At 48.9% G+C, this 27,432-nt stretch overlaps 2 protein-coding genes across 5 annotated transcripts in view; both read left to right on the top strand.

Moving 5' to 3' along the window:
- The window catches only part of EXOSC7 (exosome component 7), a 36,167-nt gene extending 33,227 nt beyond the window's left edge, over positions 1-2,940 (top strand). Inside the window, exons 8-9 of one of the 4 annotated variants that reach the window (XR_004029768.1) lie at positions 895-1,053; positions 2,161-2,940. Coding sequence is in view for 2 of the 4 variants with exons in the window: in XM_003256961.3 (XP_003257009.1) it covers positions 895-999 (105 nt within the window). In the remaining 2 variants the exon portion in view is untranslated. Of the gene's footprint in view, positions 1-894; positions 1,138-1,838 lie in introns of those variants that run through there. The other 3 variants (XR_001113683.1, XM_030811974.1, XM_003256961.3) reach the window with 3 other exon arrangements.
- A 12,893-nt stretch (positions 2,941-15,833) lies between these two features.
- Positions 15,834-25,879, top strand: CLEC3B (C-type lectin domain family 3 member B). Its single transcript, XM_003256966.4, has 3 exons — positions 15,834-16,420; positions 20,766-20,864; positions 25,332-25,879. The coding sequence occupies exons 1-3, from the start codon at positions 16,312-16,314 to the stop codon at positions 25,730-25,732; spliced, it is 609 nt and encodes a 202-aa protein (XP_003257014.1). The 5' UTR covers positions 15,834-16,311; the 3' UTR covers positions 25,733-25,879.
- Positions 25,880-27,432: the final 1,553 nt, after the last annotated feature.

Genomic DNA, 27,432 nt, shown 5'->3' with positions numbered 1-27,432 from the left:
GGGCTCAAACAATCCTCCCATCTCAGCCCCCTGAGTAGCTGGAACTACAGGCGCATACCACCATGCCCAGCTAATTTTTAGTTTTTTGTAGAGATGGGGTTTCACTCTGTTGCCCAGGCTGGTCTTGATCTCCTGGCCTCAAGCAAAATCCTCTTGCCTTGGCCTCCAAAAGTGCTGGGATTACAAGCATGAGCCACTACTTCCAGCCATATTGAGTTTTTTTTGTTTGTTTTGTTTTGTTTTGTTTTTGTGTTTTTTACCTCTCGTGTCTGCTGTGTAGGGACTGATTATTAATTTTGTGGGTTGTCCCTCTTGATGTGTTTTGATTCCAACATTTCACTGCCTTTAGCATCTCAGCATGGCAGTAAACACCAAAGATCCCATCCAGGTACTGACTTTGGTCACACCTGGGCAGTTCTGCTTAGAGGCTTCATGGGAGGTGAATGAGAAGCTGCTTACTAAAATGTCCTTGGCTTCATCTGTTTCTTCTCCAGACAGACTCTGGATTCCCTGTGGTCTCCCTATAGTACAGTGTCACCTGGCTGTACCCAAGCCCAGATTTGGTTGACAACTTTGTTGCTTGTTGCAGTGGCAGCAGGATAGTGAAGCATGAGCTAATGGCCAGGGCAGGCTTTGCTGCTCTCTGTTTGTTGCCTGGTGGGGGCTGGTGTTTGTCTCTCTTTTTAATTTTTTTGATATGATGATTTTTCCAAAATTTATTATGTTGTTGGGGTTTGTGGTTTTTGTTTTAATTTGCTTTAATTAAAAGTCCTCTAAGGCAGATGGAATGTGTACAATGTCAGAAAGACTAGCTGGCAGAAAGGGAAGCTTTTCTGGTCAGAATGTGTGTGCCTTACAAGGGGGCATGTGCTCTCTCCCGTCCCTTCTCCACAGACTGGCAAGCGTGTGGGCAAGGTGCTGCATGCCTCCTTGCAGAGTCTTCTGCACAAGGAAGAAAGCCTGGGGCCCAAGAGACAGAAAGTTGGATTCCTGGGATGATTTGCACATCAACTGCTCAACTGTGGATTGTTTTTTACTTTTCCTTTTAAACCGGTTTGTGTATATTTTTCTTTGCTGTTAGGAATTTACAGCAACATTTGTATATGTAAAATTAAAGGCTATTTTCTGGTCTGGTTTGGTATGTCTAGAGTTCTTCAGTTGAAGCTAAGGCACCATTCAGTGACCCCTCTGGGTCTGGCCCTTATCTAGTGAGTGGCAGACAAATCCAGAGCTCTGCCACAAAGGGAGACCCCACAAGCTGGAGTAAAGACCTGGCAGAAACTGGTTTAAAGGAAATGCTTATGAAATGTATTTGGTGAATTTTTTTCCCCTTGAAGAACTTTAAAAATAGAATCACAAAGAAAAGTTCATTCACCTTGTGTATTTGGGTGGTTCTGGGAGAGGAAAAAAGAGGAGGCACTCTACTGCAGGTATACACCCAGGGCGTCTGCCTGTCTGGTTAGCCATACCAAATCCTGGGAAAGTCCAGCCGTGACTTCCTGCCCTCCAAGAGATCCGAATGGAATTCCCTAGGTTCAGGGGCTTTAGTGGCAGCTTTGGCCCTTAGCCATCCTTTCTTATCACTCTTGTTTTGAAATTGCTTTGTGTTTTATAACCACTCCCTGGTGTTTCCTAAGATTTTGTTTTGTCAGCATTAAGAAGGCTGCTTTCAAGATGTTGTCATTTGATAATTCAGCTGCCTTCATGCTCTCAGCATAGAAAGGAAGACTATGCTTGCTGGCCCAGGAGGCTCTTCCTATAAGCCTGTAGTCTCACTGTGCAGTGTGTTAGAAATTAAGTCTCTTCATGTGTAGAGCAGCGTTTGTTTTTTTTTCTAGGAGAACTGAAACTCCTAAATCTTAAAACGCCCTGGGGAAGGAGCTGATTCATGAAAGAGAGCATTTCAACCGTGGCATTTGCTCTCTGCATTCCAGTTAGACAAATGGGGTAAGGCGTTAGGAATTTATCACCAAATGGAAAGAACATAATGTGAGCTGAAGCCCTTGGGACTGCTTCCAGAGGTCCTGGTATGGGCGTTCCTCCCAGCAAGGCCAGGTCCATCCCTGTGGAGAGAAGCAGCTGCCTAGACTTGGGCTTAATGGGGAAGCTTCTGCCCTGTTGAGAGCACAGCCTGGGTTTTCATCTTTTATATTTCTTCAGTGACTATCTACAGGCACCATGACGGTGTTCCCAAGGCAGAAATCAGCCTGGTCTCTCCTTCCCTGCTCCTGGTTGACTGCCCGTGACATGACAAAACATTGGCAGTGGTGGCGCAGAGATGCAACTCGAGTGTGAATAAAGTTTAGAAGCGTTTGCTTTTGATGGTTGATTCCAGTGGATCATTTTGAGATGCATAAATTAGAATGAGTACTGTCGTATATGTCAAACTCAGCTCTGCTGCACTTCCCTTCAGACAGACAGATGAGGCTTTGCCATGCCAGTGGTACGACAAACAGCTACCCAGCTTGGATGGCTGACTAAGCGCTTCCAGTAAAAATGGAGAAAGAAGAGAAAAAGATGGTGGGATCTGTCTCTAGCCACCCCATACCTTTCCCTGAAGGCCACCCTTACATGTAATATATGTATATTGCAAATGAAACAAAACACCATATGAGCAGGGACTCTCCAGGAGAGGCGTTTATTGGAAAGATCTGATTGTTGCAACTCTCAGAGTGAGAGAAGAGAAAACTGAAGACAGAGACTGGCAAAGACTTGGAAAAATATTATCCTGGGACAGACCTGTTTCATCCAGCAGAGCCACAGCTGTCTTTAGTGGTCTTTAAATAAACATTAGGTAGAAGAACATTGAAGTTGGTCACAGTAAGGGCGGAGTATAAGAAATGCAATGTTAAATAATATTCAAGTGGGTTTTCAGTTGTCTCTGATTCCTTAGTCTTCCAAATCACGAGTTAACTTTTTTTCTTTTTTTTGTTTTTAGAGATAGGGTCTCACTCTGTCACCGAGGCTGGAATGCAATTGTGCAATCATAGCTCACTGCAGCCTCAAACTCCTGGGCTCACGTGATCTTCCCACCTTGCTGGGACTGCAGGCATGCCACCATGCCCAGCAAAGTATTTTTTTAAAATGAGGGTCTCACTATGTTGCCCAGGCTGGTCTTGAGCTCCTGGCCTCAAGCAATCCTCCTGCCTTGGCCTCCCAAAGTGCTGGGATTACAGGCATGAGCCACTGCACTGGGACATGAGTTTAGATTTTTTTTATTTTTATTTTTGTTGAGACGGAGTCTCGTTCTTTTGCCAGGCTGGAGAGCAGTGGCGTGATCTTGCCCACTGTAGTCTTTGCCTCTCGGGTTCAAGCGATTCCCCTGCCTCACCCTACTGAGTAGCTGGTACTACAGGCGTGCACCACCACACCTGGGTAATTTTTTTTATTTTATTAGAGGCGGGGTTTCACCATGTTGGCCAGGATGGTCTTGATCTCCTGACCTTGTGATCCGCCTGCCTCGGCCTCCCAATGTGCTGGGATTACAAGTGTGAGCCACAGCGCCTGGCCGAGTTTAGAATATTAACAGTAGTTTGTTTGCTCAGTAAAGCCAGTTGTCTCACATACAAACTGCCAGTAGAGAGTAAGTCTTCGCTATTCCAGACTTTTTGGAAAACAGTCTGGCAGTGTGCATTAAAAGCCTTAAGGGACCAGGTGCGGTGACTCATGCCTGTAATCCCAGCACTTTGGGAGGCTGAGGTGGGTGGATCATGAGGTCAAGAGACCAAGACCATCCTGGCCAACATGGTGAAACCCCATCTCTATTAAAAATACGAAAATTGACATGGTGGCGTGCTCCTGTAGTCCCAGCTACTTGGGAGGCTGAGGCAGGAGAATTGCTTGAACCTAGGAGGTGGAGGTTGCAGTGAGCCAAGATCGCGCCACTGCACTCCAGCCTGGCGACAGAGCGAGACTCCTTCTCAACGAAAAGCCTTAAAAATGTTTGCCCTTTGACCTAGTAATTCTACTTCTGGGCATGTAATCGAAGTAAATAATTTACGATACAAGGGGAGTGGAAACATTAATACAGAGGAGTTTATCCCAGTGTTATTTATACATCCCAAATAATGGCCATAAAGTAACTGCTAGTCAGTGGGGAAACAATGTTCCATGCATTGCTAGATGCCTCTGATGGATTACCTTCTGTCCTCAGCCTCGCCTCTGCCTCTACAGCAGTCAGACCGTAGCTAATAGATTATGTGTTCTGAGGGTTAAGACCTGGGCAGCCAATCAGGATTTTACTCAACTTGTCAAAGTTAATAATAATGGGAGCATAAAAAGCTTATGTCAACCACTATAATGGGAAATTCCAGTCCTTCACCCGGTTTCCATAAGCCAGTTCACAGATCAAAGTCCATTGACAGGAGGGAGGTTGGTGTCTTTAAATAAGAATCCTGTGATATCACCATCAGCACCTACAATAATAGTTCTCCAGTCTGGAATAGCAGCATTGAGGAAAGGTGATTTGAAGGCTTTTGAATCTGGGTTTTGACTTGATGCCTATATTAGGAGACCTGAAATGCTGCCAAGGCTCTCCAGTCAAAGGGGATGGGGGATGGAGGCTAGGTAATAAATGGATGATACAAGTAAGTCTGGGTCACAATGGTCAGTAGGTCCTGGGATAATTTCCATCCCCAAATGTGTAGGTGGGATGGATGTGGTACAATTGAGATGTCATAAATCAGATAGGATGAAAACCACAATGGTAAGAAGGGTCAAGGTTGGAAACTGCCTCCCTTCCCTGGCCAAGGTAATAAATCAGAGACAATATTGGATCTTGGGAGAAATTGCAGAGATTAGGACCAACATCAAAGACTTTAAGGATGCAAGGGTTGTTGTCCCCACCTCATTGCCATTTATCTTATCTCTGTGGCCCCTGTAAAAGCCAGGTGAAGGCCGAGCACGGTGGCTCACGCTTGTAATCCCAGTACTTTGGGAGGCCGAGGCGGGCGGATCATGAGGTCAGGAGATCGAGACCACGGTGAAACCCCGTCTCTACTAAAAATACAAAAAAATTAGCCGGGCGTGGTGGCGGGCCCCTGTAGTCCCAGCTGCTCGGAGAGGCTGAGGCGGGAGAATGGCGTGAACCTGGGAGGCGGAGCTTGCAGTGAGCCGAGATTGCGCCACTGCACTCCAGCCTGGGCGACAGAGCGAGACTCCGTCTCAAAAAAAAAAAAAAAAAAAAAAAAAGCCAGGTGAATCATGGTAGATGACCACCAAACACAAGAGAGAGCTCCAATTTCCGCTGCTTTGTTGGATGACGTATCTTCACTAAGATTAATCAACACAGCCTCCAATGCTTTGTATGTGGCTATAAGTTAGGCAAATTCTTCCTTAATCCCCATTAACAAGAAGGGTCAAAAGCAGATCTCTTATGTGGAAGGTCTGCAAAATGTGTTCTATGTCAAAATGTGTCTTGTCAGTGGTCTATGTTAATCACCTACTTTATGTCACAGTGATACCTTCAGGGCCATCGCGCTTATCTATTTATATTGATAAAATCACGTTTATTAGATCTAGTACATAGATTCAGTGGCAAGCCATTGGAAGTCCTAGTAAAAGACACGTGCGCGAGAGGGTGGGAAATAAACCCCATGAAGATTAAGGAGACCACCACACTGATAATGTTTTTAGGTATCCAGTTGTGTGGGGCATTCTGAGAGGTACCCCCTCTAAGGTGGTAGATTTTGAACCTTACACCCCCCCTCATCCCCACTACCCTCACTGAGAAGTACAGCACTTGTTGGGCCTCTGGATTTTGGAGACAAGAACGCTGTACTTGAGAATGCTGTCTCCATGCATTTACTGAATAATTCACAAACCTACCAGTTGTGAATGGGAGTCCAGAATAAGACAGGACTCAAGCCTGTTTAAGCTGCATTACAAGCATCCCTCCTGCTCCATGTGACCCAGAAATTCCAACGGAGCTAGTGCTATCTGGGGCAGATAAGGATGCTGTGTAGTTTCTGGCAGGCCCAATAGGAACGTTGTAGCACAGACCCTAGGATTCTGGAGCAAGGCCACGTGTTGGAAAACTATTCACCTCCAAATGAGTTAGTTTGAAAAGAAGTTTCTGGCTTGCCATTGGGCCCAATTAGAGACTGAATACCCAACCCTGGGACCTCAAGTGACCTGAGCCACCCATCATGCTGGTTATTGTCAGACCCACCAGCTCATAAGTTTAGGTGGGTGCAGCAACAATCCATGCAACATGAAAATGTCCATTCAGGATTAGGCCTGAGCAGTTCAGTGGGCACAACCAAGGAATATATCCGTTAGCCCAGATTCGTCTGTCACCCCTGTTCGCCAGTGCCTCTCATCCACACTTACGGCCTCATGGGGGAGGGGACTCCTGCAGCCAGCTACTGGAAGAGGAAAACCCCAGGTCTGACTTGTGGATTAGTTGGTTCTCTATATTGATGTGTGTCCCAAAGGGACTGCTTCTGCATTACAGCCCTGCAGGACAGCAGTGAGAGAACTGAGTGCAGCCAGTGCACTTGGTTGTTAAGTTTGCACAAAGGGATAAGGGTACACATGGATTCTTGGGTAGTAGGGAGTAACTTGGCTAGTTGGACAGGGGCCTGAAAGGAGTAAGATGGGATGATCAGAGAAAAGGGATTTGTATGGACCTGTGGGAATGGGCCAAAAAAAGCGCAGATAGTCGGGAATCATGTTAATGCCCATCAGACGACATTTTCCAAGGGAGGTGTTCAACAAGTGTTTTGACTTCAGTTCTGGGTAGGATATGTAGGTCATGGCAGACCACCATTCATGCTGCTGCAGCTAAAAATGCAGAATGCATTTCAAGAGTCATATCATTAAAGATTTTGGAAAGCTCTGGAAGCAAAGAGCTTCCAAAGAAGGGGGAGACTCTGAAGTGAGCAGACTGTCACTGGCATTTCATTCCCTGGGGGCACTTGCAGATTCTGGATGTGGAATAAGAATCAGGCTTGGGAACATAGAAGAACTATATGGGGGAAAGGGAAACCTGCAAAACCTCTGGCAAAGCTGTGTAGGGATAGTGTGATGATTTAGATACTCAAAGATCCCTAAACACACAGCTGGGTTTATATTTGCCAAATTCTCAGACATGATGGGAAGTCGGAGTTTCAGCTAAAGAAGATTGAAATCTCCTGTGGCATCCTACAGGGCTATCTGTTTTTCTCCTCTTGTATGAACTATTATAGCTGAGGGCATCAGGTAAGTGCATGCCCAGTTTATTATTCCCAAAGTTACAAATCAGGTGATCAAGTTACTGTCCCTTGGAGTGGAAGGAATCGAGGTGTGGAAAGAGGCTATCAAGCTTCTTGACACACTGGGACAGTGTGGTGGCTCAGACCACCCCTCCTCCTTCCCACAACCTTGCAGGTTGCTCAGCTGTCTCCCATGCGAGACCTCAGTTTGCTCCTTGAAAGAATCCCATGTGCAAGCAGGGTAGAGATTATTACCCCACTTTACAGAAGAGGAGTTTGGTCTTGAATAACTCATCCAAAAAGACACAAGTGCCAGGTATCTCAGCCGAATTTGGAACTCGGGACTCCATTCTCTTTCCACTGCCACACTACAGAGCTTTAAGGATAAAACAACAAAGACTGCGAGCCCCTTGAGAGCTAAGATTTGGCTGAGTTAGGACCTACTAACTCAGGGCCCTGTACACAGGGGCAGAGCCAATATTTGAATGAAAGAGTGCTAGGCCAACAAAGTTTTTTTTTTTTTTTTCTTAGAGACAGGGTCTTGCTCTGTTTTCCAGGCTGGAGTGCAGTAGTATGATCATAGTTCACTGCATCCTCCAACTCCTGGGTTCAAACAATCCTCCCAGCTCCGCCTGCCAAAGAGTTGGGATTACAGGTGTGAGCCCCTGCACCAGGCTGTATATATGCTCTTACCTTTGAAGGGCATGTGGAAAGTTCTCTGCCTCTGTTACAGCTGGGCCACATTTCTGTTGACATGGGGCCAGTGGAACTAAAAGGAAACATCTGTGCTGGGTGAAGGTTGCGGGTGGGTTGGGGGGCTCGAATGGCTCCATGGTGGGCCAGAAGTTGGCATGTTATTCGGGCTAATATGGGTGGAGTGACCAAAGCTTGTTGTGTATAACTGAGACTTCCAGCAGCTTTGAGAAAAGAAACAACAACAACAACACACAAAAAAACCTTGAAAGCTGAAATATGCCTTTAGAGCTCTCTTCCTCTGATTTTTTTCTTGCCTCTCTGTTTTATTATTAAGATCATTCTTTGTACAGGGAGATTGGTATGAAAAGACTGGGCTGTGAGAGTGGTGTGTTAGTGAACAGACACTTCCTTGAGGGTTGGGGTCACTCATGAACATTAATGCAGCATCACTCTCTTGGCTGAAGCCACCCCCACTTGCTGTGCCATGGGCCAGTTGAGGTCTCGTGGACAGTGTCGGCAGATCTTTAATGCAAGGAAGATGAAATTGATATCATCCTCCATATGTAGAAGGTAAAATTGGCTCCACCAGGGCTATCGGTGAATCCATTGCAGGTGGCTGCAATGGCAGTCCACACCTGGCCAGGGAGAGTAGGGGGTGGACAAGAGGATCTGGATATTTAATGGCCATAAACTCAACAGTGGCAGCAAATGAGGCCTAGGTGCTACAGAGAGCCCATGAATCTGTGGCTTCCTGAATAGAGGGTCTAGTCTGCCCACAGGAGGCACAGGCCCTGGCCCAGAGGAAGGCCCTTGAAAGCAAGTTTTGTTCTGGGATCTGCACCACAGTGAAGACCATAGCAAGCACAATTTTATGCAATGAGGATTCTCTGGAAGATTGAAGTAGATTGAAATCTGTAGCATCCAGGAACCATATTGTAGAGGACCCATTGAGAGGAAAAGAGGAATGGAACATGGAGAAGGGACAGTCAAAAGAAGGACATGCTGGCCAGTGGCTGGCCTCTCATGTGACTGCTCCACAGGTTAGCACTAGGAACCATGGGGTGGTTTCCCAGAGGCCAACCTGCCCCACCACAGGGGGATCCTGAGGACAAGCCAAGTGTCTAACGATGAAACTAGCTGCTTTTCAGGTAATGAGCTTCCTGTGCCTGGAAGGGTTTAAGCAACATATGGAGACATCTGACAGGGTCAATGGAAAGGGACATCCCACATCAAGGGGTGGTTAGACTAGATGGCCTCTTCTAACCTGCTTATTAACTCAGAGATCAAGAGATACTGAACCACTGCCTTTAAAAAAAAAATCTGTGCTTTTAAAAAAAAAAACAAAAGGTAGGGTCTCCCTCTGTCATCCAGGCTGGAGTGGTGCAGTGGTGTGATCATGGCTCACTGCAGCCTCGACCTCCTGGGCTCGAGTGATCCTTCTACCTCAGCCTCCAGAGTACCTGGGACTACAGGTGCATGCCACCATGTATGGCTTTTTAAATTTATTTTAATTTTTTTGTAAAGACGGGGTCTCCCTATGTTCCCCAGACTGGTCTTGAATGCCTGGCCTCGATTGATCCTCCTGCCTCGGCCTCTCAAAGTGCTGGGATTTTGATTATAAGCATGAGCCACCGCTTCTGGCCAATTTGCATTTTTTGAGGACCACTGAAGCAATAAAAAAATGATGAAATGCCCAAACCAGGTTACAAAAAATAGAGATGTACTTTAAATGTTTACATTTAATGAAATAGCACTTTTCACACCCACAGATATGACACAGGACAATATTCTATTCACAAGACAGGATTTATTATTTATTTATTTTACCCATTGCCTTGGGGGATTCTATTTTTGCATTATTACAACTTTTTATTGTGGTAATACACAACACAAAATTTACTATTTTGGGCTGGGCACGGTGGCTCATGCCTGTAATCCCAGCACTTTGGGAGGCCGAGGTGGGTGAATCACGAGGTCAGGAGATCGAGACCATCCTGGTTAACACGGTGAAACCCTGTCTCTATTAAAAATACAAAAAATTAGGCGTGGTGGTGGGTGCCTGTAGTCCCAGCTGCTCAGGAGGCTGAGGCAGGAGAATCGCTTGAACCTGGGAGACGGAGGTTGCAGTGAGCTGAGATTGCACCACTGCACTCCAGCCTGGGAGACAGCGAGACTCCATCTCAAAAAAAAAAAAAGAAAAAAGAAAAATTGCTATTTTAACCATTTCCAAGTGTGCAATTCAGTGACATTAAGTACATTCAAATTGTTTTGCAGCCGTCACTACCGTCTGTCTCCAGAACTTTTTCATCTCTCCTATCTACATCTGTGTATCCAGAAACACTAACTCCCCATCCCCCCACCCCCAGCCCCTGGAAACCACCATCCTACTTTATGTCTCCATGATTTTGGGGTTTTTTTGTTTGTGTCTTTCTTTTTTAATTTTATTTTATGTTCTGGGTGCATGTGCAGGTTTGTTACACAGGTAAACTTGTGTCATGGGGGCTTGTTGTGCAGATTATTTTACCACCCAGGTTAAGTCTGGAACCCATGAATTATTTTTCCTGATCTTCTCCCTTCTTCCACTCTCCACCCTTCATAAGACCCCTGTGTGTGTTGTTCCCCTCTTTGTGCATGTTCTCACTTATAAGTGGGAGCTAAATGATGAGAACCTATAGGTATGTTTGAAGTTGTGAGATGAACTTGCCTTCTGTCAGAACTGTCCGTGTGTCTCTCGGCTGTATAGACCCTTCTTGAGAGACAAGCCAATCCTAGACTTGAAGAGGCTCCAAGGCAAAAGCCACTTCCTCCCTGCCCTGATTCTACGTAAGTCATTTTAGCAGCACAGGTGGACTCCCAGGTGCTTGTAGAGGAGCTCTGTGTAGCATGTGCACGTACACACATGCACGCACACACACCTCAAAAACCTGCAGGTGAAAAGATCAAAGACGTTGCTTACTACTTAATGGAAATTCCTAAGCATGTCTCCTTCCTGACGTGTGAATAGTTCACTTGCCGGGCTAGCAGGAGAGTCACACTCCCCCCGGTGAAGGTGTGTCCCGCCTTGCTTGGGGGCTAATGTTGAACACATGCTTAATATCTCTCTGCTACCTCACTGGGCCCCCCAATGCATTCCACGCTCAGCAGCCAAAGTGCTCTCTCCAAAGTGTGCTCTGATCCCAGCCCTCCCCAGCATGGTTCTCCATTGGTCCCCTGTGGTCTCCAGGCTCATGTCCAGAGTCTTTTAAGATGGCTTGATGGCTCCGCTTAGCTACATATCCAGCTTTATGTCTTCCCCACCCTGTCCTCATTGGCTTGGGATCTGGAACACAAGGTGCTTTTGCTTGGCTCCAAGACTCTGCTTGTGCGTTTTCCACCTGGAGCCCTGTGCACATTCCTTCCTCCCCTCACCTGGCCACACCCTCTGTGTCCCTTCCTCAGCCTGAGGGCCACCTTCTTTCTGCCCTGCCCTGGCTGCGTTCGGTGCCCTGTGAGACACCACCATAGTCCCCATAGCTTCAACCATCAGCCCGCCCTGGAAAACATGGGGCCTCTGGTTGCCTCATGTTTAGAAAACATACTTCGTTCATTTTCCCACCACTGAAGGGCCAAGATAGAGTTGGGCCAAGGTGAAAAAACCAAGAAAGCAAAGCAGTTAACAAAAATATTTTCCTTTACCATCTGCTACCCACCCAGAGTTCCAGGAACAAGGCCCCTTTTAGGTTATGTAATCATCAGGCTCCAAATTGTCTCCTGAGGGCCCAGCTGTGAATATAAAACCCTTCCCACTGCAAGAATGTGAGAGGTGGAGCCCAGTGTTGTTGAGGGGCTGTGCAAATGCTCTGCTCCCTGCTCAGGGCCCCCACCCTTGGCAGGACTACTGTGCACTGGGCCAGCCCAGCTGGCCTCCTGCTTCCCTGGCCTACACAAGAGATCCCTCCCTAAGTCAGATAGGGGAAGGTGGGGTCCCTGGAAGGCAGGGAAAAGCCTGAAGTACGTAGTATTGTATTTTCTTTTGGAAGAATCTCAAACTCAGAAAATTTGCAACGATAGTACAAAGAACATTCTCCCCCTGAACTATGTAAGTTGTCAACACAGTACCATATCGCTGTCTAATACTTCAGTATGTGTGTTTCCTACAGACAAAGACACTCTCCTACGTATCCCTCTGTAACAGGGATACCGTCATGCGTTGCTTAACAATGGGAATACGTTCTGAGAAATGCATTGTCAGGTGACTTCATCGTTGTGCTACCATGACAGAGTGTACTTACACAAACCTAGATGGCATAGCCTACTACACAACTAGGCTCTCGGGTATGGCGTGTTGCTCCTAGGCTACAAACCTGTACAGCACATGACTGCACTGAATACTGTAGGCAGCTGTAACATAATGGTAAGTATTTGTGTATCTCAACATAGAAAAAGTGGAGTAAAAATATGGTATAAAACAGCAGTCCCCAACCTTTTTGGTACCAGGGACTGGTTTCGTGGAAGACAATTTTCCCACGGATGTGGGGCTGGGGTGATGGTTTCATGATGAAACTGTTCCACCTCAGATCATTGGGCGTTAGATTCTCATAAGGAGTGTGCAACCTAGACCTTCTCATGCACAGTTCACAATAGAGCTTGTGTTCCCATGAGAATGTAATGCTGCTGCTGACCTGACAGGAGGCGGAGCTGAGGTGGTAATGCTCGCCTACCTGCCACTTACCTCCTGCTGATGGGCCTAGTTGCTAACAGGCCACGGACCAGTACTGGTCCATAGCCTGGAGGTTGGGGACCCCTAGTATAAAAGATTAAAAAAATATGGTACACTGGTATAGGGCACTTACCATGAATGGAGCTTGCAGGACTGGAAGTTGCTCTGAGTGAGTCAGTGAGTGGTGAGTGAACGTGAACATTACTGTACACTACTCTAGACTCTATAAAACACTGCACACATAAGCTGCATGAAACTTTTTTAAAAATGGTTTTCTTTTTTAATAATAAATTAACCTGAGCTTACCATAACTTTTTTTACTTTGTAAACTTTTGAACTCATTTAACTTTTTGACTTTTATAATATTTAGCTTAAAACACAAAGACATTGTACAGTTGTACAAAATTATTTTCTCTATATCCTTATTCTATAGGCTTTTTCTAGTTATTATTTTTTTACTTTTTAAACTTTTTGTTAAAAACTAAGACACAAACGCACATTAGCCCTTGCCTACACAGGGTCAGGATTATCAGTGTCACTGTCTTCCACCTTCACCTCTTGTCTCAGTGGGAGGTCTTCAGGGACAGTCACACACATGGAGCTATCATATCCTATGATAACAGTGCCTTCTGGAAAACCTCCTGATGGACCCACCTGAGGCTGTTTCACAGTTAACTTTTTTTTTTTAAATAAGTAGAAGGAGTACACTCTAAAATAATGATAAAAAGTATAGCACAGTAAATACATAAACCAGTGACATGGTCATTTATTATCATTGTATTAGTTCGTTCTCGCACTGCTATAAAGAACTGCCCAAGAATGGGTAATTTAGAAAGGAAAGAGGTTTAATTGACTCACAGTTCTGCATGGCTGGGGAGGCCTCAGGAAACTTATAATCATGGAAGGCAAAGGAGAAGCAGACACCTTCTTCACATGGCAGCAGGACAGAGTGAGTACAAGCAGGGGAAATGCCAGATGCTTATAAAACCATCAGGTCTCGTGAGACTCACTATCACGAGAACAGCATGGGAGAAACTTGCCCCCATGGTTCAGTGATTTCCACCTGGTCTCTCCCATGACACATGGGGATTATGAGGATTACAATTCAAGATGAGATTTTGGGTGGGGACACAGCCAAGCCATATCATTCCGTCCTGGCCCCTCCCAAATCTCATGTCCTCACATTTCAAAGCACAATCATGTGGGGCAGAATGATATGGTTTGACTGTGTTCTCACCCAAATTCTTATCTTGAATTGTAATCCTCATAATCCCCATGTGTCAAGGGAGAGACCAGGTGGAGGTCATTGAACGATGGGGGCGGTTTCCCCCATGCTGTTCTTGTGATAGTGAGTTCTCAGGAGATCTTATGGTTTTATAAGTGTTTGGCAGTTCCTCCTGCATTCATTCTACCTCCTGCCTCCTTGCAAAGGTGTTTGTTTCCCCTTCACCTTCTGCCACGATTGTAAATTTCCTGAGGCCTCCCCACCCGTGTGGAACTGTAAATCAATTAAACCTCTTTCCTTTCTAAATTACCCAGTCTTGGGCAGTTCTTTAGAGTAGTGTGAAAACGGACTAACAAAATCAAGTATTATGTGCTAACATAACCTTATATGCTCTACTTCGATATGACTGGCAGTAAGTTTGTTTGCACCAGCATCACCACAAACTTGGGAGTAATGAGTTGCACTATGACTTTACAACTCTTTACGACATCACTAGGTGTTAGGAATTTTTCTGCCCCATTATAATCTTATGGAACCATATCGTATATGTGGCCTGCTGTTGACTGAACTGTCATGATGCAGCATGCGACAACACATCACTGCCGTGTGCTCCTCAGACCCCATCGGATTTCTCTGGTTGTCCCAATTGCATCCTTGAGAATGGAGGGTCCAGTCCAGAATCACATATTGCATTTAGTTCTGTGTCTTCAGTCTCCTTCAGCCTGAAACACTTCCTCAGCCAGGAGCTTTGAAAATTACTGGCAGTCATTTTGCAGAACACCCCTTCATTTGGGATTGTCTGATGTCTCTCCGGCCGGAGTCCTATGGAGTGATGCCACATTCTCACTGCAGCCCCTCAGGTGCTGCGAGCTTTTTACTGGCCCCATTGTTGTTTACTTTGGTCACGGATGAGGTGATGTCTGCCAGCCTTCTTCACCATGAAGTTGCTCTTTTTCTCTCTGGAATGGAGAAGTATTTTGTGGGAAGATACTTTGAGACTATGTAAACATCCCACTGAAGAACATCAGACTTTCAATGCATTCCCTTACTTACTTATATCTGTGTGCACTAGTGCTTTCCCATCTGTTACTGTCACTATGTTGGTGCTCAAATTGTCCCTGATTCTGACCACCAAAGGCTCCTTCAAGCTGCCTCTGTGTCCTACTGACGTGTTCCCATTATTCATTAGGCATTTCCTTGTTTTCTGGCAAAACAACAAGTTCCGGGCTCATTTTCTGCACCCCACTCCTACTTCCCAGTGCTAGAATCAGCCGTTTCTCCAAGGTGCTGTTGTTCCTTTAGTGGAAAGTCGTATTCAGAAGCCAGTGTTCAGGTGCTGGGAGTGCTCCAGGCTATGCGGGGCTGGCTGCTCCAGGCCCCCCAGTGACTGTGGGGACTAGACACACACACATTTCCGTCTATATTTATGGATTTATCTTTATGTATTCAAGGCCACAAGGGTACACTGATCATTCCGATTTTAATCCCACACCACAGGATTCATTCTAGTTTTCTCTCCATATACATAACTTCCTTCTCTGACAATAGGAAACCTAACTCCCACTGTCTTCAGTAGATTTATTTGATCAGTATCCCTGTGTATAACCAATCTCCCATCTCTGCCACCAGCCTCTCTCCCACATGGATCCCCTCCTTGCCTCACTTGGACTCCGGCACTCCACGCAGGGCCTTTGCTTTCCCCGGGATGCTCCCTTCACCCTGCTGGGCTCCCACACCCCACACCAGTCCACCCCTTGAGGGCACATTCTCCCCACAACCTCTCTGGTACCTCTGGGGCACCATGGCTTCTCCCTCCCCCACCTTTGCTATGCCCCACTTTGTGGCTTTAGGACAGGACTCAGGAGAAAGGGGAGACAAGAAGGGAAGGAATCCCTTGGATTTTTTAACCAAAAAATGCATCAAGTACATGGAGACAGAGCCACAAAATAATCAGAACAAATATTCTAAACCAATCAGCCAGCCAGCCCCAGATCACCCTATAAGGGGCATTGCTGCCCCGTGACAGCTGGGTAGCCTGGGCAAATTCCCTAACCTCACTGAGCCTCAATTTCCTCAATGGTAAAATGGGGAAAGGACAGTGCTTCCCTCATGGTTTGGGTGTGAAGCTTCTGTGAGTTAATGTCAGTGAACAGCCAGCCTCAGCCCCTACCCAAGGTAGCTGCTCCACAGATGTGATGATAACCACCGTGTGTTTCTCAGAATCCTAGGAAATAAGGGCTTCTTTCTAGAAGGCAGGGCCAGGATGCTTCGTGGGTGTTCCCTGGGCAGTGAGGCTCTGTGGCCCTCAGGCCTTCGTCCTTCTGCAGGCTTTTGTGTTTGTTTTATTTTTTTGGCACGCCTGCAGCCAAGTTGGGGAGGGTTTCCTGGACAGAGGTCCTTTGGCTGCTGCCTTAAGACGTGCAGCCTGGGCCGTGGCTGTCACTGCGTTCGGACCCAGACCCACTGCAGGCAGCAGCAGCCCCCACCCGCGCAGCAGCATGGAGCTCTGGGGGGCCTACCTCCTCCTCTGCCTCTTCTCCCTCCTGACCCAGGTCACCACCGAGCCACCAACCCAGAAGCCCAAGAAGATTGTAAATGCCAAGAAAGGTAAGGAGGGGGACGGGGCCCTGTGCCATCTTCCAGGGAGCAGGTCCTCCTCTCCTTAGTGTGTCTTCATGCTCCTTTCCTTCATTTTCCTCCTTTTGAGTCATCTAGGGAACTTGAGTAAAGAGGGCTTTGGGGCTTAGGGCAGTTCTCTCATAGCAGAGTTGGTTGTCAGAATCATAAGAATCCCTGACCCTTAGAGTTGGGAAGAACTTTCCAGATCATCCAAGCTGATCTTTGCTCTGCTCTCCTCCCTTCATCCCCAATATTTTAAAGAAACCAAACCTTTGGCCTGGGAGTCTGGCGGCACTCAGCCCCCACCAGGCAGAGCTGCAGAGGCTGGGCTCCGGAGTCTTCCAACCTGTTTTCTCAGCTGTAAAATGGGGACAGTGGTATTTGTTCAAAGACTTCTCATGAAGATTTTATGATACCAAATATATAAAGGCACCTCACTTGTTGCTTGATGCATAGGGAAAAGAAAAGGAAGAAATGAATTCTCATTTCCTGTAGCATATAACAGCCTTTAGGAAATAAAAATGTAACTCAGACTAGTCCACCAGAAGCAGTTTTGCTCTCCTCTGTAGCCTCTGGGGATTGGGGTGTCCCTCGGTTGCTTTGGCTACAGCAAGACCTGCCCTTGCAGCCCTGCCTGCAGTAAGGTCACCCCAGGCTGTGTTGAGACAACATCGGTGGAATGCCATGGCAATGGACGGGGCTGTCACCCCCACAGGGAGCAGAAGCTAGAAGAGAGTCCAAGGGGATGAGGGTGGGGACTGAGGCAGAGAAATAAGCAACTAGGACCAAGGGCACAGAAAGGGAAAGAAGGGGCTGTGGGGGCCTCCCTTAGGACCTCCCAGGGCTCTTCATAAATGGACAGTTGCCCACTGGCCAGGAACTAGTGCAGTGCATAAAGGGACATCGGGGCCATGAGGCCTCACAATGCCGTGACAAAGAATGGGGCAAATCTGGCTGCTGATAAAAAATCATCTTGAAGATTCAGTTTACAAAGTGAACAAAGAAACGTTCAAAAGAGAATGAATACGATGCTGACATTTGCTTTGAAAAAGGGATTTATATAAGAATACATTTTTACTTGTATATGCATAAGTTCTTTCTGGAAGGATCCACAAGAGTGAGTAACAGTGATTACCTCTGGGAAGAAAAACCAGGGGCTGGGGGCAGTCTCAATTGGGAAAGAAACCAGCTTTTTGAACTGTTTGGATTTTAAAAAATTATGTGTGTATGTTACCTTCCACAAAATGTTCATTTAAAAAGAGAAGACAATACAGGGCATAGTTACGTCTACGAGCATTAGCCAAAATTGCCACCAAGGGACAGCCTTTGTAAAAGATGCAGCTCCAAAGGCAAATCATAGAATTTTTGAATGTGGAAAACCATTGCTAGCTTCTCAGGTTTACCAAAGATTCGGTATTAATATAATTATGTAAATCTTGTTAAACTCATGTTAAAAAAAAAAAGGGTCAGAGCACGTGATGCTTGGGTTCTCTCCAGCTGTCACACTTGAACCCTGGCCCTATGTAGTCTCCATAGAAGGGGCCCCTGGAGTTCCAGGGCTACAGGCCAACAGAACAGCCACCCAGGCCCTGCCTCTCACTGAAACCCATGGCAGTCTCCCACCCACCTACATGGCAGGCACTTATAGAGCTCTTTCTTCACGTAGGGACCAGTCTATAGGCTGGGCACACAGCAGAGAAACACGGTCTCTGCTCTTAAGACATGAACCATGGTGTTTCTCACTCAGGCATCAACATCATCTGGGAGATACATTAGAATCCAGGTGCCTTGGCCGGGCGTGGTGGCTCAATCTCAGCACTTTAGGAGGCCAAGGTGGGAGGATCACTTGAGGCCAGGAGTTCAAGACAAGTCTGGCCAACATGGTGAAACCCCGTCTCTACTAAAAATACAAAAATTAGCTGAGTGTGATGGTGCGCACGTGTAGTCCCAGCTACTCAGGAGGCTGAGGCAGGAGAATTGCTTGAACCTGGGAGGCGGAGGTTGCAATGGGCCAAGATTGCACCACTGCACTCCAGCCTGGGTGAGAGAGTAAGTGAGACTCCGTCTCAAAAATAAATCAATAAATAAAATAAAAATTAAGAATTCAAGTGCTTGGGCCCCACCCCTGGAAATGCTGGTTTAGGGATCTTGGTGAATTTAACATCTGCCTTTTCCACAGGTCTTCAGGGATTCCTAGGAGCAGCCAGGAATGAGAATCCCAGGAGCAATCTAGTTGCAGGGCTGGTGCCCAAAAGTACGGAAGAAAGTCCAAAGAAGGGACGGTCATGCCAGAGGAGACCAGTTGGTGCCAGGGCCAAGAGGGGGAGAGCAAGTGGCAGGACTGGCAAAGGAGGGGAATGCCAGCATATGCTAAGTCCTTGTCCTGGTCCTCAGGGGGGGTGAGAAGCGGGGAGCCTAGAGTACTTCTGGGAGCTCATCTGTTCGTGGGGACACATGGTCACACCTGGCAGGGAAGCTCCGGAGGGAAGGATGGCCTCATAGGAGTCACAGGCCTTTAGAACAGGGAACTGGGGGAACCTGGAGGGCATCCATTCCAACACCACGCAGAGGGAACCTGAGGCTCAGAGAGTGGGACAGCACAAAGGCCTCTCTGCCCGGGGCTGTAGAGACACCTACTCCCACAGCTTCCTCAGGTGGAGCCTAATGAGAGTAGCTTCCTGTTCCTTGGACAGTCCCTGGAGGAAACTTTGCACATATGGGCACCTTGGTGCAAATTACAAAAGGTACCTCCTCTAAACTGACAAATTATAGAAAGGCATCTCTTTTTCTGGTCTGACCCGGTCTAGCCAGGGCAAGGCTTAGGAGACAAATGGGCCTTCATGTGTCCCTTAGCAGAATGCCCTTCTTCAGTGCCCCCTTGCACAGCCTCACATGGCACCCTATGCTGGTACATCACGTGACTGGGTACAGTGCTGCTATAACTGGTGGAGGCAGTCCCTGTGTGAGGCACACATGACCTCAGGCTAGTTTGCCAGCCCCAAACTCCCCCTTTTTTTGCCTTGCTCATCAGGGTGTTTTCCCTCCTGTTTGGTAAGTTACATCACTCATTTCTGTATACACAAGCATGTGTCTTGCCTGTGATTCTTCTGCAAAGGCATCTTGTGGGTGGACGAAGGCTCTGATCTCACTCTTCGTGAGTGTGGAATGTATGCAGACACAGCCAAATGGACCATTAAAGTGTTTCCCCACCCACTTCCCCAAGCTGACTGCAGCCTTTCCTGAAGCCCTGGTGTTTCAGAAAGACCAGGGTCCGCCCCAGGAGCTCTAAACTTACACACACATAGAAATATGCTTCCCCACACCCTCAACTTACACACACATAGAAATATGCTTCCCCGCCTGCCCCTGCTGACTCTTACATGACTGGCTGCCAGCAGGACAGCTCCTGTTAGGAATCCATTTGTGTGCCATGGGGAAGGTGGCGAAGAGCATGGCTTTGGAGCCATGTGCACCTGGGTTCCAGGCCAGCCCTGCCAGCTGCTGGCTTTGCCATCCTCGGCCAGTTGGTTTAGGGCAGCCTGGGTTTCCTCGTGGTGAAATGCTGGTGGTATAGAATGACACGTTACCTGTGTCATAGGGTTGATTATGAGCATCACATGCGGTGACATGTAGAACGGCTTAGCCCGGAGCCTGGCCTCTGTAAGAGTGGAAAACCTGGGTTCCTTCTGCCCTCACCTTATTAGTAGCTGTGATGGGCACACACTCAGCCAAGCACTGAGGTAGGCAGCTCTGCGCTTCATTTCTCTTAGTCTTCTCCAGAGTCCTAGGAGATGGGGCTGTCATCATCCACTTCACACATGAGGGAACCAAATCCAGAGAGGCTGAGCAGCTCGCCCAGGTCACCCATGTCTGTGGCACCTCCAAGCCCTGCATATGTGTGCCCCAGGCTGGAGTGCCTGCTGGTCTGTGTCGCATTCCTCCAGCCTGGGGAAGTGAACCTGGGGGCCTCTCGAGGGCTCCTGCTCTGCTTCCTGTGCTGTGTTCTTCCTTGGAGCTGAGAAGGTAGCAGGGTGGTGGGGGATCACTGAAGCCTGTGCCTACACCCTCACCCCAGCCTCTGCTAATCCCAGCCCCATGTGATCCCCAGCAACAATCCCAAACAAATGCAGCACAGGTGCAAGTGAAGGATGGGCCCCCTGGCAGAAGTCACAAGTGGTTAATTAGACTACCACCAGCAGGGATAGAGAGAGAGAGAAAGTTTCCCAAGATATCAAGGTTGAGGGGAGTCTTTTTCTCTCATCCCTCTGCAGCTAAGGTAGGATCCTTCCCGCTCAGTCCCTGCCCCACCCTCACATATTTCCTCCTGCTTCAGATGTTGTGAACACGAAGATGTTTGAGGAGCTCAAGAGCCGTCTGGACACCCTGGCCCAGGAGGTGGCGCTGCTGAAGGAGCAGCAGGCCCTGCAGACGGGTGAGTGCAGGCAGTGGCCTCTCTGGGCAGGAGCGTCTGAGAGATGGCCCAGGCCAGCAGCCAGCAACGCGCTTCTCGCCTCCGGTCAGCATCAGGGTCCTGGCTCCATTAGTCCAGGCCTATGGGTGAAGGTACCAGGTTCAGGGAGCCCCACCTCTTTCTCTCGGGGAGATCCGCTGACACGTCTGCAAAACCCACACGAATGTGCACGGCCAAATCTCTGGCCACAGCTGGGTGGTGTGGAAGTGGGGATGTCCCAAGAGGACAAAAAATTCTCCAACAAGAATCCACTACTGCCCACCAGAAGTGACCCCGGAGCACTTGATGGGGCAGAGGTAGCGGCCCACCCTAACAAAGCTCCCAGGAGCCCCTCACTAAGCTGGCCTCCGCGGCCCCAGGGAGCTCCACACTCCTGTGTGTCAGCAGCTTTGCTGACACTGTCTGTCTTAATCATAACTCTGCTGAGGTGGGATTTGTCAGCTCCATTTTAAAGTTGGAGCAACTGAGGCATAGACAGGTCCTGAACCTGGCTCATACTCACCTGGCTGGTTAGTTGACTCGTGGCAGAGCAAGAGTTGAATGGAGGCAGCCCGCCCAGTGCCAAGCTGGGCCTTGGTGTTCCTGGCTCTGCACTAGCCAGCTGAGAGAGGATGCACAGAATCACCAAGAACAGGGCCCAGGCGCATGGTAAGGTCATGCCCTCTGGCCAGCCTACCTGGCAGCCTATTGTTTCTCACTCCCCATGTTCCTGTCATATCATCTGCATTTTCCACATACCTCCGATTTACCTACCTTTATGTGACCTCACTTTCCATTCTACGGAGAACACAGACTCACAATACTGATGACTATTTACATGTAAGCCCGCTACATTCTGGCACTCTTTGAGTACTTGATGCACGTTAACTCATCACAGCACACCCATGCAGTGGTCCTGTTACTACCTCCTCACCCTCATTTTCCACTGAGAAGTAAGAACCTTGTGACAGCCGAAAGGAGCAGAGCCTCACTTAGCTCTGCTATGCTGCCCCTCAAGTTATCAGCTGGGAATCACTTTGACTCCTCAGCAAATCTATAAACCACCCTGTGTCCACAGCCACTCCCTCACCTGTTGCTTTTGTGACCAAGGCCCATCCATCTGCAAGGCCTTCCCTTCCCCGCCTGCCTCCTCAGAAACCCCCAACAGCCTTCTCACTGGGCAGTTTTACACACTCCCTCCCACTCACATGCTTTCCTTCAGCATTCACACTGCCATCCTTCTGCACTCCCACCACAGGGCCCTTGCATGTGCTGTTTGGGCAACCTGAATTGCTCCCTCAAGATCCACCTAATAAATGCCCCCAGCATTATCTTCTCAGGAGTCACTAATCCCTCATCTCGATCAGCTCCTCAGTTATAGGCTGTCCCCAGAACAGTGTCCTTTCTTTTATCACATTGACTGCAGTCTGTAATGATATACCCATTTGCTGATTTGCGTCTGCTGCCTCCACTAGATTATAGTATTCCCTGAGAACACAGGGGCCATGTTTGCTTTTCATTGCCCTTGTCTCTTCCACTACCCTGCCTAGCATAGTGCCTGCCACATAGCAACACTCAGTCAATCTCTGTTGAAGGAAGAACAAACATGAGACTTTGGACAGCTTGCTTGGCATGGCAGGTAGGAAGAGAGTGCTCGAGAGAGGTGTTTCTGACCTCATGTAATAGAAAACCTATCAGTGGCTTAAACAAAAAGTAAGTCTGCAAGTAGGTAGTTATAAGTTTTTGTTCATAAGTTTCACCTCATGGTCTCCAGATGGCTGCCCCAACTCCAGGTATCATGAGTGCATTCAAGGCAAGAAGGAGGAAGAGTAGCCCAACCACATCTGTCTTGTTTATAGGGAAAGTAGTCTTCCACTTCCATCTCATTGACCAGAAATCTATCATATGGCCACCTGCAGCTTTAAGAGCATCTGAGAATGCAAGAATATAGCTTTTCCAGCCTCTACAGTGGAGGTGGACAAGAGAGAAGGGATTTGGAGGCAACAGTGCCTGGCACAGAGGGAATGTTTAGAACGAGCCCAGTGCCACTCTGAGCCTCAGTCTCCTCATCTGTAAGGTAGGCAGGGTAAACTCTAAGGTCTCTCTCATGTCTAAGCTCTGTGCTGTGCAAAGTCAATGTAACCCAGGCATCAATTGCCACCTGGGGTGAGGGGATGATGTGGGGACCTCCCTGAAAAAAGTTCATGACATATGGAGGCCCAAAGCATGACATATGAAGGCCCCCATGTCTGCTGATTTCTAGGAAGCTGCTGGCCTTCTTGGGGCCTTCTCCTGTTCATTGTCCTCACAACCCAAAGATCACCTTGTCAATAAACCCACCCAAAGCATTCCAGAACTCTGTTGACCTAACCAAAGAGTTGAAGGAATCAGGGGGTACCTTTCCCTCCTCCAACCAGCACACACATGGGAGGTTCCCACCTGGTACATTTCTGCCAGGCACAAGGAGGCAGAGGTGACCCAGCCAGGGCCCTGCTCCCTGGGAACCTCAATATATTCATGGAATCACTTGAGCCCTTGAAAGATGTGTAGGAATCAGAGAAGATAAAGAGGGTTGATTCCAAGCAGATGGCAGGGCAGGAGCAGAGGTGTGGAGAACTAGCATAAATCGACAGGATCATGAATAGCCAGACCAGAGCAACAAAATGTTAGCAGCAATGATAGTATCACGAGAAGTAGCGTTGAATGAGGACTAACTATGTGTTGGAGGGAGGTTCAGGTGAGGGTCCTGGGAAGCAACTCTGAGATGACGTTTAATCCACAGGAGACTTATCAGGAGATACCCTCAGGATCAACCCCTGTGCTATGGAAGGGATGGAAGGAAGCAGGAGTGGGCAGAGGGAGAAGTTGAGCTGTACTGTGGTGCCATGAAAGCCTCAGCTGACTTCAGGGAGCCCTGATGACGGGATGACCCTTCAGCACTGTCCTGAGTTGGGGCAAGAGGGCTTATGGGTCATTCTTGGGTGTAGGCTGCTCTAGGGAGGGGCACGGCCTTGGAAGAGATGGCTGTCTTCTGCTGAGGCAGTCCCTGGGGGAGGCTGAGAGCTGAGGACTGTCTTCCTGCAGCATTCCCGGCAGCCAGGGCAGTGAGTTCTTCATCCCCAACAAAGGTCTAGGAAGCACGTCAGTGTTCCCAGCAGGAAGGAAAGGCAATGAAGGCCGCTTGGCTGAGCTGCAGGATAGCACGAGGTAGAGCAGCCAACTTGGGGCAGAGTCTGTGTGTAGATACTTCTGTAATGCTTCAGGCCCCATGTTTAAAGTTGGTTGTGGTGTCCGATGCCCATGGGGAGACTGGGATGCTGTCCATTGATATTTGTTGAGTGAAATGGAAGTAACTGAGTGGGAATGGATAGAGGACAGTGCAGACTCTCCAAAAGTGGTGGAGTCACCAGCAAGAGGACAAATGCAGACATACACCTGTCTGTCAAGGTATTCCTTTCCACAGAAATCTTTAGTAAAAGGTGAACAATTTATACGATCTCAAGAGAAATCAGAGTATGTCTAGATATTTCAGCTAGAAATCAAGCTGAAAATGCAAACTGCAAAACAAAAACAGATTCTATCCTCCTAACTTGACCAAATATGTGCCTTCATCACAACCTTTGGGGCCAGGCTCAAACTGAGAATTTGTGGACACCTCAGAGTCCCTCGCCTGATTGCCGGCCTCTGACCACAGCCTGTGCCCAGCACTTCCTGTCTTCTCTCTTGCAGTCTCAGCTCTATCCTCCCAGCCCCACCTTACCAGCCCTCAGGAGAACTGACCCTGCAAAAGGCACTTGGCAGGCCCTAGAAGCTTGCTTGGGCTGTTTGGGTAGGGATTTGGGGCCCTGGGTACCTGAAGTGTGGTCTAGGCTGTAGGTGGGCAGGTGCCCTGGCCCTGCAAGCTGCTTGATCTTAGGGAGGGGCATGGAGGAAGGAGAACCAGAGCAGGTGGCTGTGGCTGGGCTCCCTGGGAAGCTGACTCTGAGACAGAGCTAATTTGTTGGGGTGAGCCCTAGGAGCCACACATGTGGGGGCGGGAGAAAAGGAAGTGGGCAGAGGGAGAGCTGAGCTGCAGTGCAGGCACAAGGCCAGCCTCTGTGACCCAAGGAGATGGGGTGGGTAAAGGCCAGAGATGACTGAGGTGGAGGCCTGGGAAGGAGTGTCAGCTGGGGCTGGGTGCTTCTGTAGCACAAGGGCTGCCTTTGCTCCCAGCCGCGGGAGCACCAAGACCTCCTGTGTGGGGATCTGGATCTGTACCGCAGTGGCCACCACAGCCAGGTCCTCAAAGTGCAGGAACCATCAGGACCCCTTTTGCCTGGGTCTAGGGGCTGTCAGGACTGATGGGATAAACGGGACGGGATGGAGGACGGTGGGCCTGGCCTGGGCGGTTGGCTCTTTGCCTGGGGAACAGGGGGACCTTCGGTGACAGCCATTTCTCCCCACTCCCAGTCTGCCTGAAGGGGACCAAGGTGCACATGAAATGCTTTCTGGCCTTCACCCAGACGAAGACCTTCCACGAGGCCAGCGAGGACTGCATCTCGCGCGGGGGCACCCTGGGCACCCCTCAGACTGGCTCGGAGAACGACGCCCTGTATGAGTACCTGCGCCAGAGCGTGGGCAACGAGGCCGAGATCTGGCTGGGCCTCAACGACATGGCGGCCGAGGGCACCTGGGTGGACATGACCGGCGCCCGCATCGCCTACAAGAACTGGGAGACTGAGATCACCGCGCAACCCGACGGCGGCAAGACCGAGAACTGCGCGGTCCTGTCAGGCGCGGCCAACGGCAAGTGGTTCGACAAGCGCTGCCGCGATCAGCTGCCCTACATCTGCCAGTTCGGGATCGTGTAGCCGGCGGGGCGGGGGCCGTGGGGGGCCTGGAGCAGGGCGGGGGACGCGGGAGGCCGGGAGGAGGGTGGAGATCTTGCAGCCCCCATCCCCTGCGTGCGCTTGGAGCCTCTTTTTGCAAATAAAGTTGGTGCAGCTTCGCGGAGAGGAGAGGCGCTGCAGTCTGTGCTGTGTCCGCGGGGCGGGGAGGAGGCCCCAGGAGCCGGACCGAAATCTCCCTCCGTGATGAAGTAGGCGAGAAGGGAGGCGGTGAAGGAGGGCGAGCTGAGCACACGCGCTTCATGCCACGGGAGGGTGGGAATGAGCGGAGGACTGAGGAGAGGAAGGAGGGAAAGAACAGGGAGATGAAAACGCCCCGGTCTGCTGCTAAGCACAGCACAGTTACCAAAGCCAGGAAACTAACACTGACACGATATTTTATTTACGTTACAGCCCTAATCAAAGCTCCAGGCTTCTTTTTGTAGAATCGTTTCCATCTGCTGGAATCCAGCATCACCCCCATCCCCCGCCCCATTTCTAGGGGGATGCCCCCACCGCTGACCCCTCCTGCTGTAGATCTATTTCTGGGAGGCACTGACATGCTGAGTCTTGCTATGGGGTCGGCGGGGAGCGGGGAGCAGGGCCTGCCCACAGGGGAGATGGGCATTCCCCTTCTTCCTCAGCACATCCCGGGAGCCAAATACCACCGCCAGCGCTGCCCGACCCGTGCGTCCTTTTCCTTCCCACTCTTCACCGAAAGCTGCTCAGGGGTCCAGGTGCAGGCACTTTAAATACGTTGTTTTATTTCACCTGATCCACCCAGGACAAGCTTTGTTATTATCACCATTTAAAATAAGCAAAGTGAGTCGAAGCTCAGGTTTGGTGACTTCCACTGGTCCTGAAGCTAGTAAGTAGCAGAGCCGGGATTTAACCCAGGGCTGTTTCCAAAGGCCTTGGCCTTTCCACCACCACTGCAATGCTTGCTTTATGTGACCAGAACGTCACTGAAATAAAACATCAGAGAAGTGGCCCAGTGGTCCTCAGAGGCTGTTGGCCAGCTCTTGGCCTGACCTGGCACACCCAGCCATGGTGGGCCTGGCTCTAGTGACCCCTCCTGGGGCAGTCTTCCTTATCCTTCAGCCACCACCAGTGCTCCACTGTCTGGGCTTCTGCAGTAACTTTTTCTTTCTGGTTGTCTTCTAGTGTGTCTTGCCTTCAGTAATAATAAGTGGATGATAGTTTGATTTGATCAATGGAGATGGCCTGGTTGGGGGAGGCAGCTTATAGAGAACTATGTACATACTTCATGCCAGGCAGTCTGTTCCTCGTCATCACAGAAAGCACCTCTTGAAATTCAACAATTTCAACAATTGTTGGAGGAGGTGATGAGATCCATTGGCGTAAGTCCAGAAACTGCTTCAGGAGAGTGATGTGGTATGTTCCAGACCCCTCAGCAAGCGAGAGGCAAAGCTTAGACTGAAATCTACATCTTGTAACTCCAAGTCTTGGATTCTTTTCATCCCCCACTCAGCTTTCTAGCGGGATATAGGTGAACAGGGTTTTGTTTTGTTTTGTTCTGTTTTGTTTTGTTTTGTTTTGTTTTTTGAGACGGAGTCTCCCTCTCTCGCCCAGGCTGGAGTGCAGTGGCACGATCTCGGCTCACTGCAAGCTCCGCCTCCTGGGTTCACGCCGTTCTCCTGCCTCAGCCCCCCGAGTAGCTGGGA

The sequence above is a fragment of the Nomascus leucogenys genome, chromosome 4 (assembly GCF_006542625.1).
Source record: "Nomascus leucogenys isolate Asia chromosome 4, Asia_NLE_v1, whole genome shotgun sequence".
NCBI classification, from domain to species: Eukaryota; Metazoa; Chordata; class Mammalia; order Primates; family Hylobatidae; genus Nomascus; species Nomascus leucogenys.
This window is presented reverse-complemented; position numbering and strand designations above follow the sequence as displayed.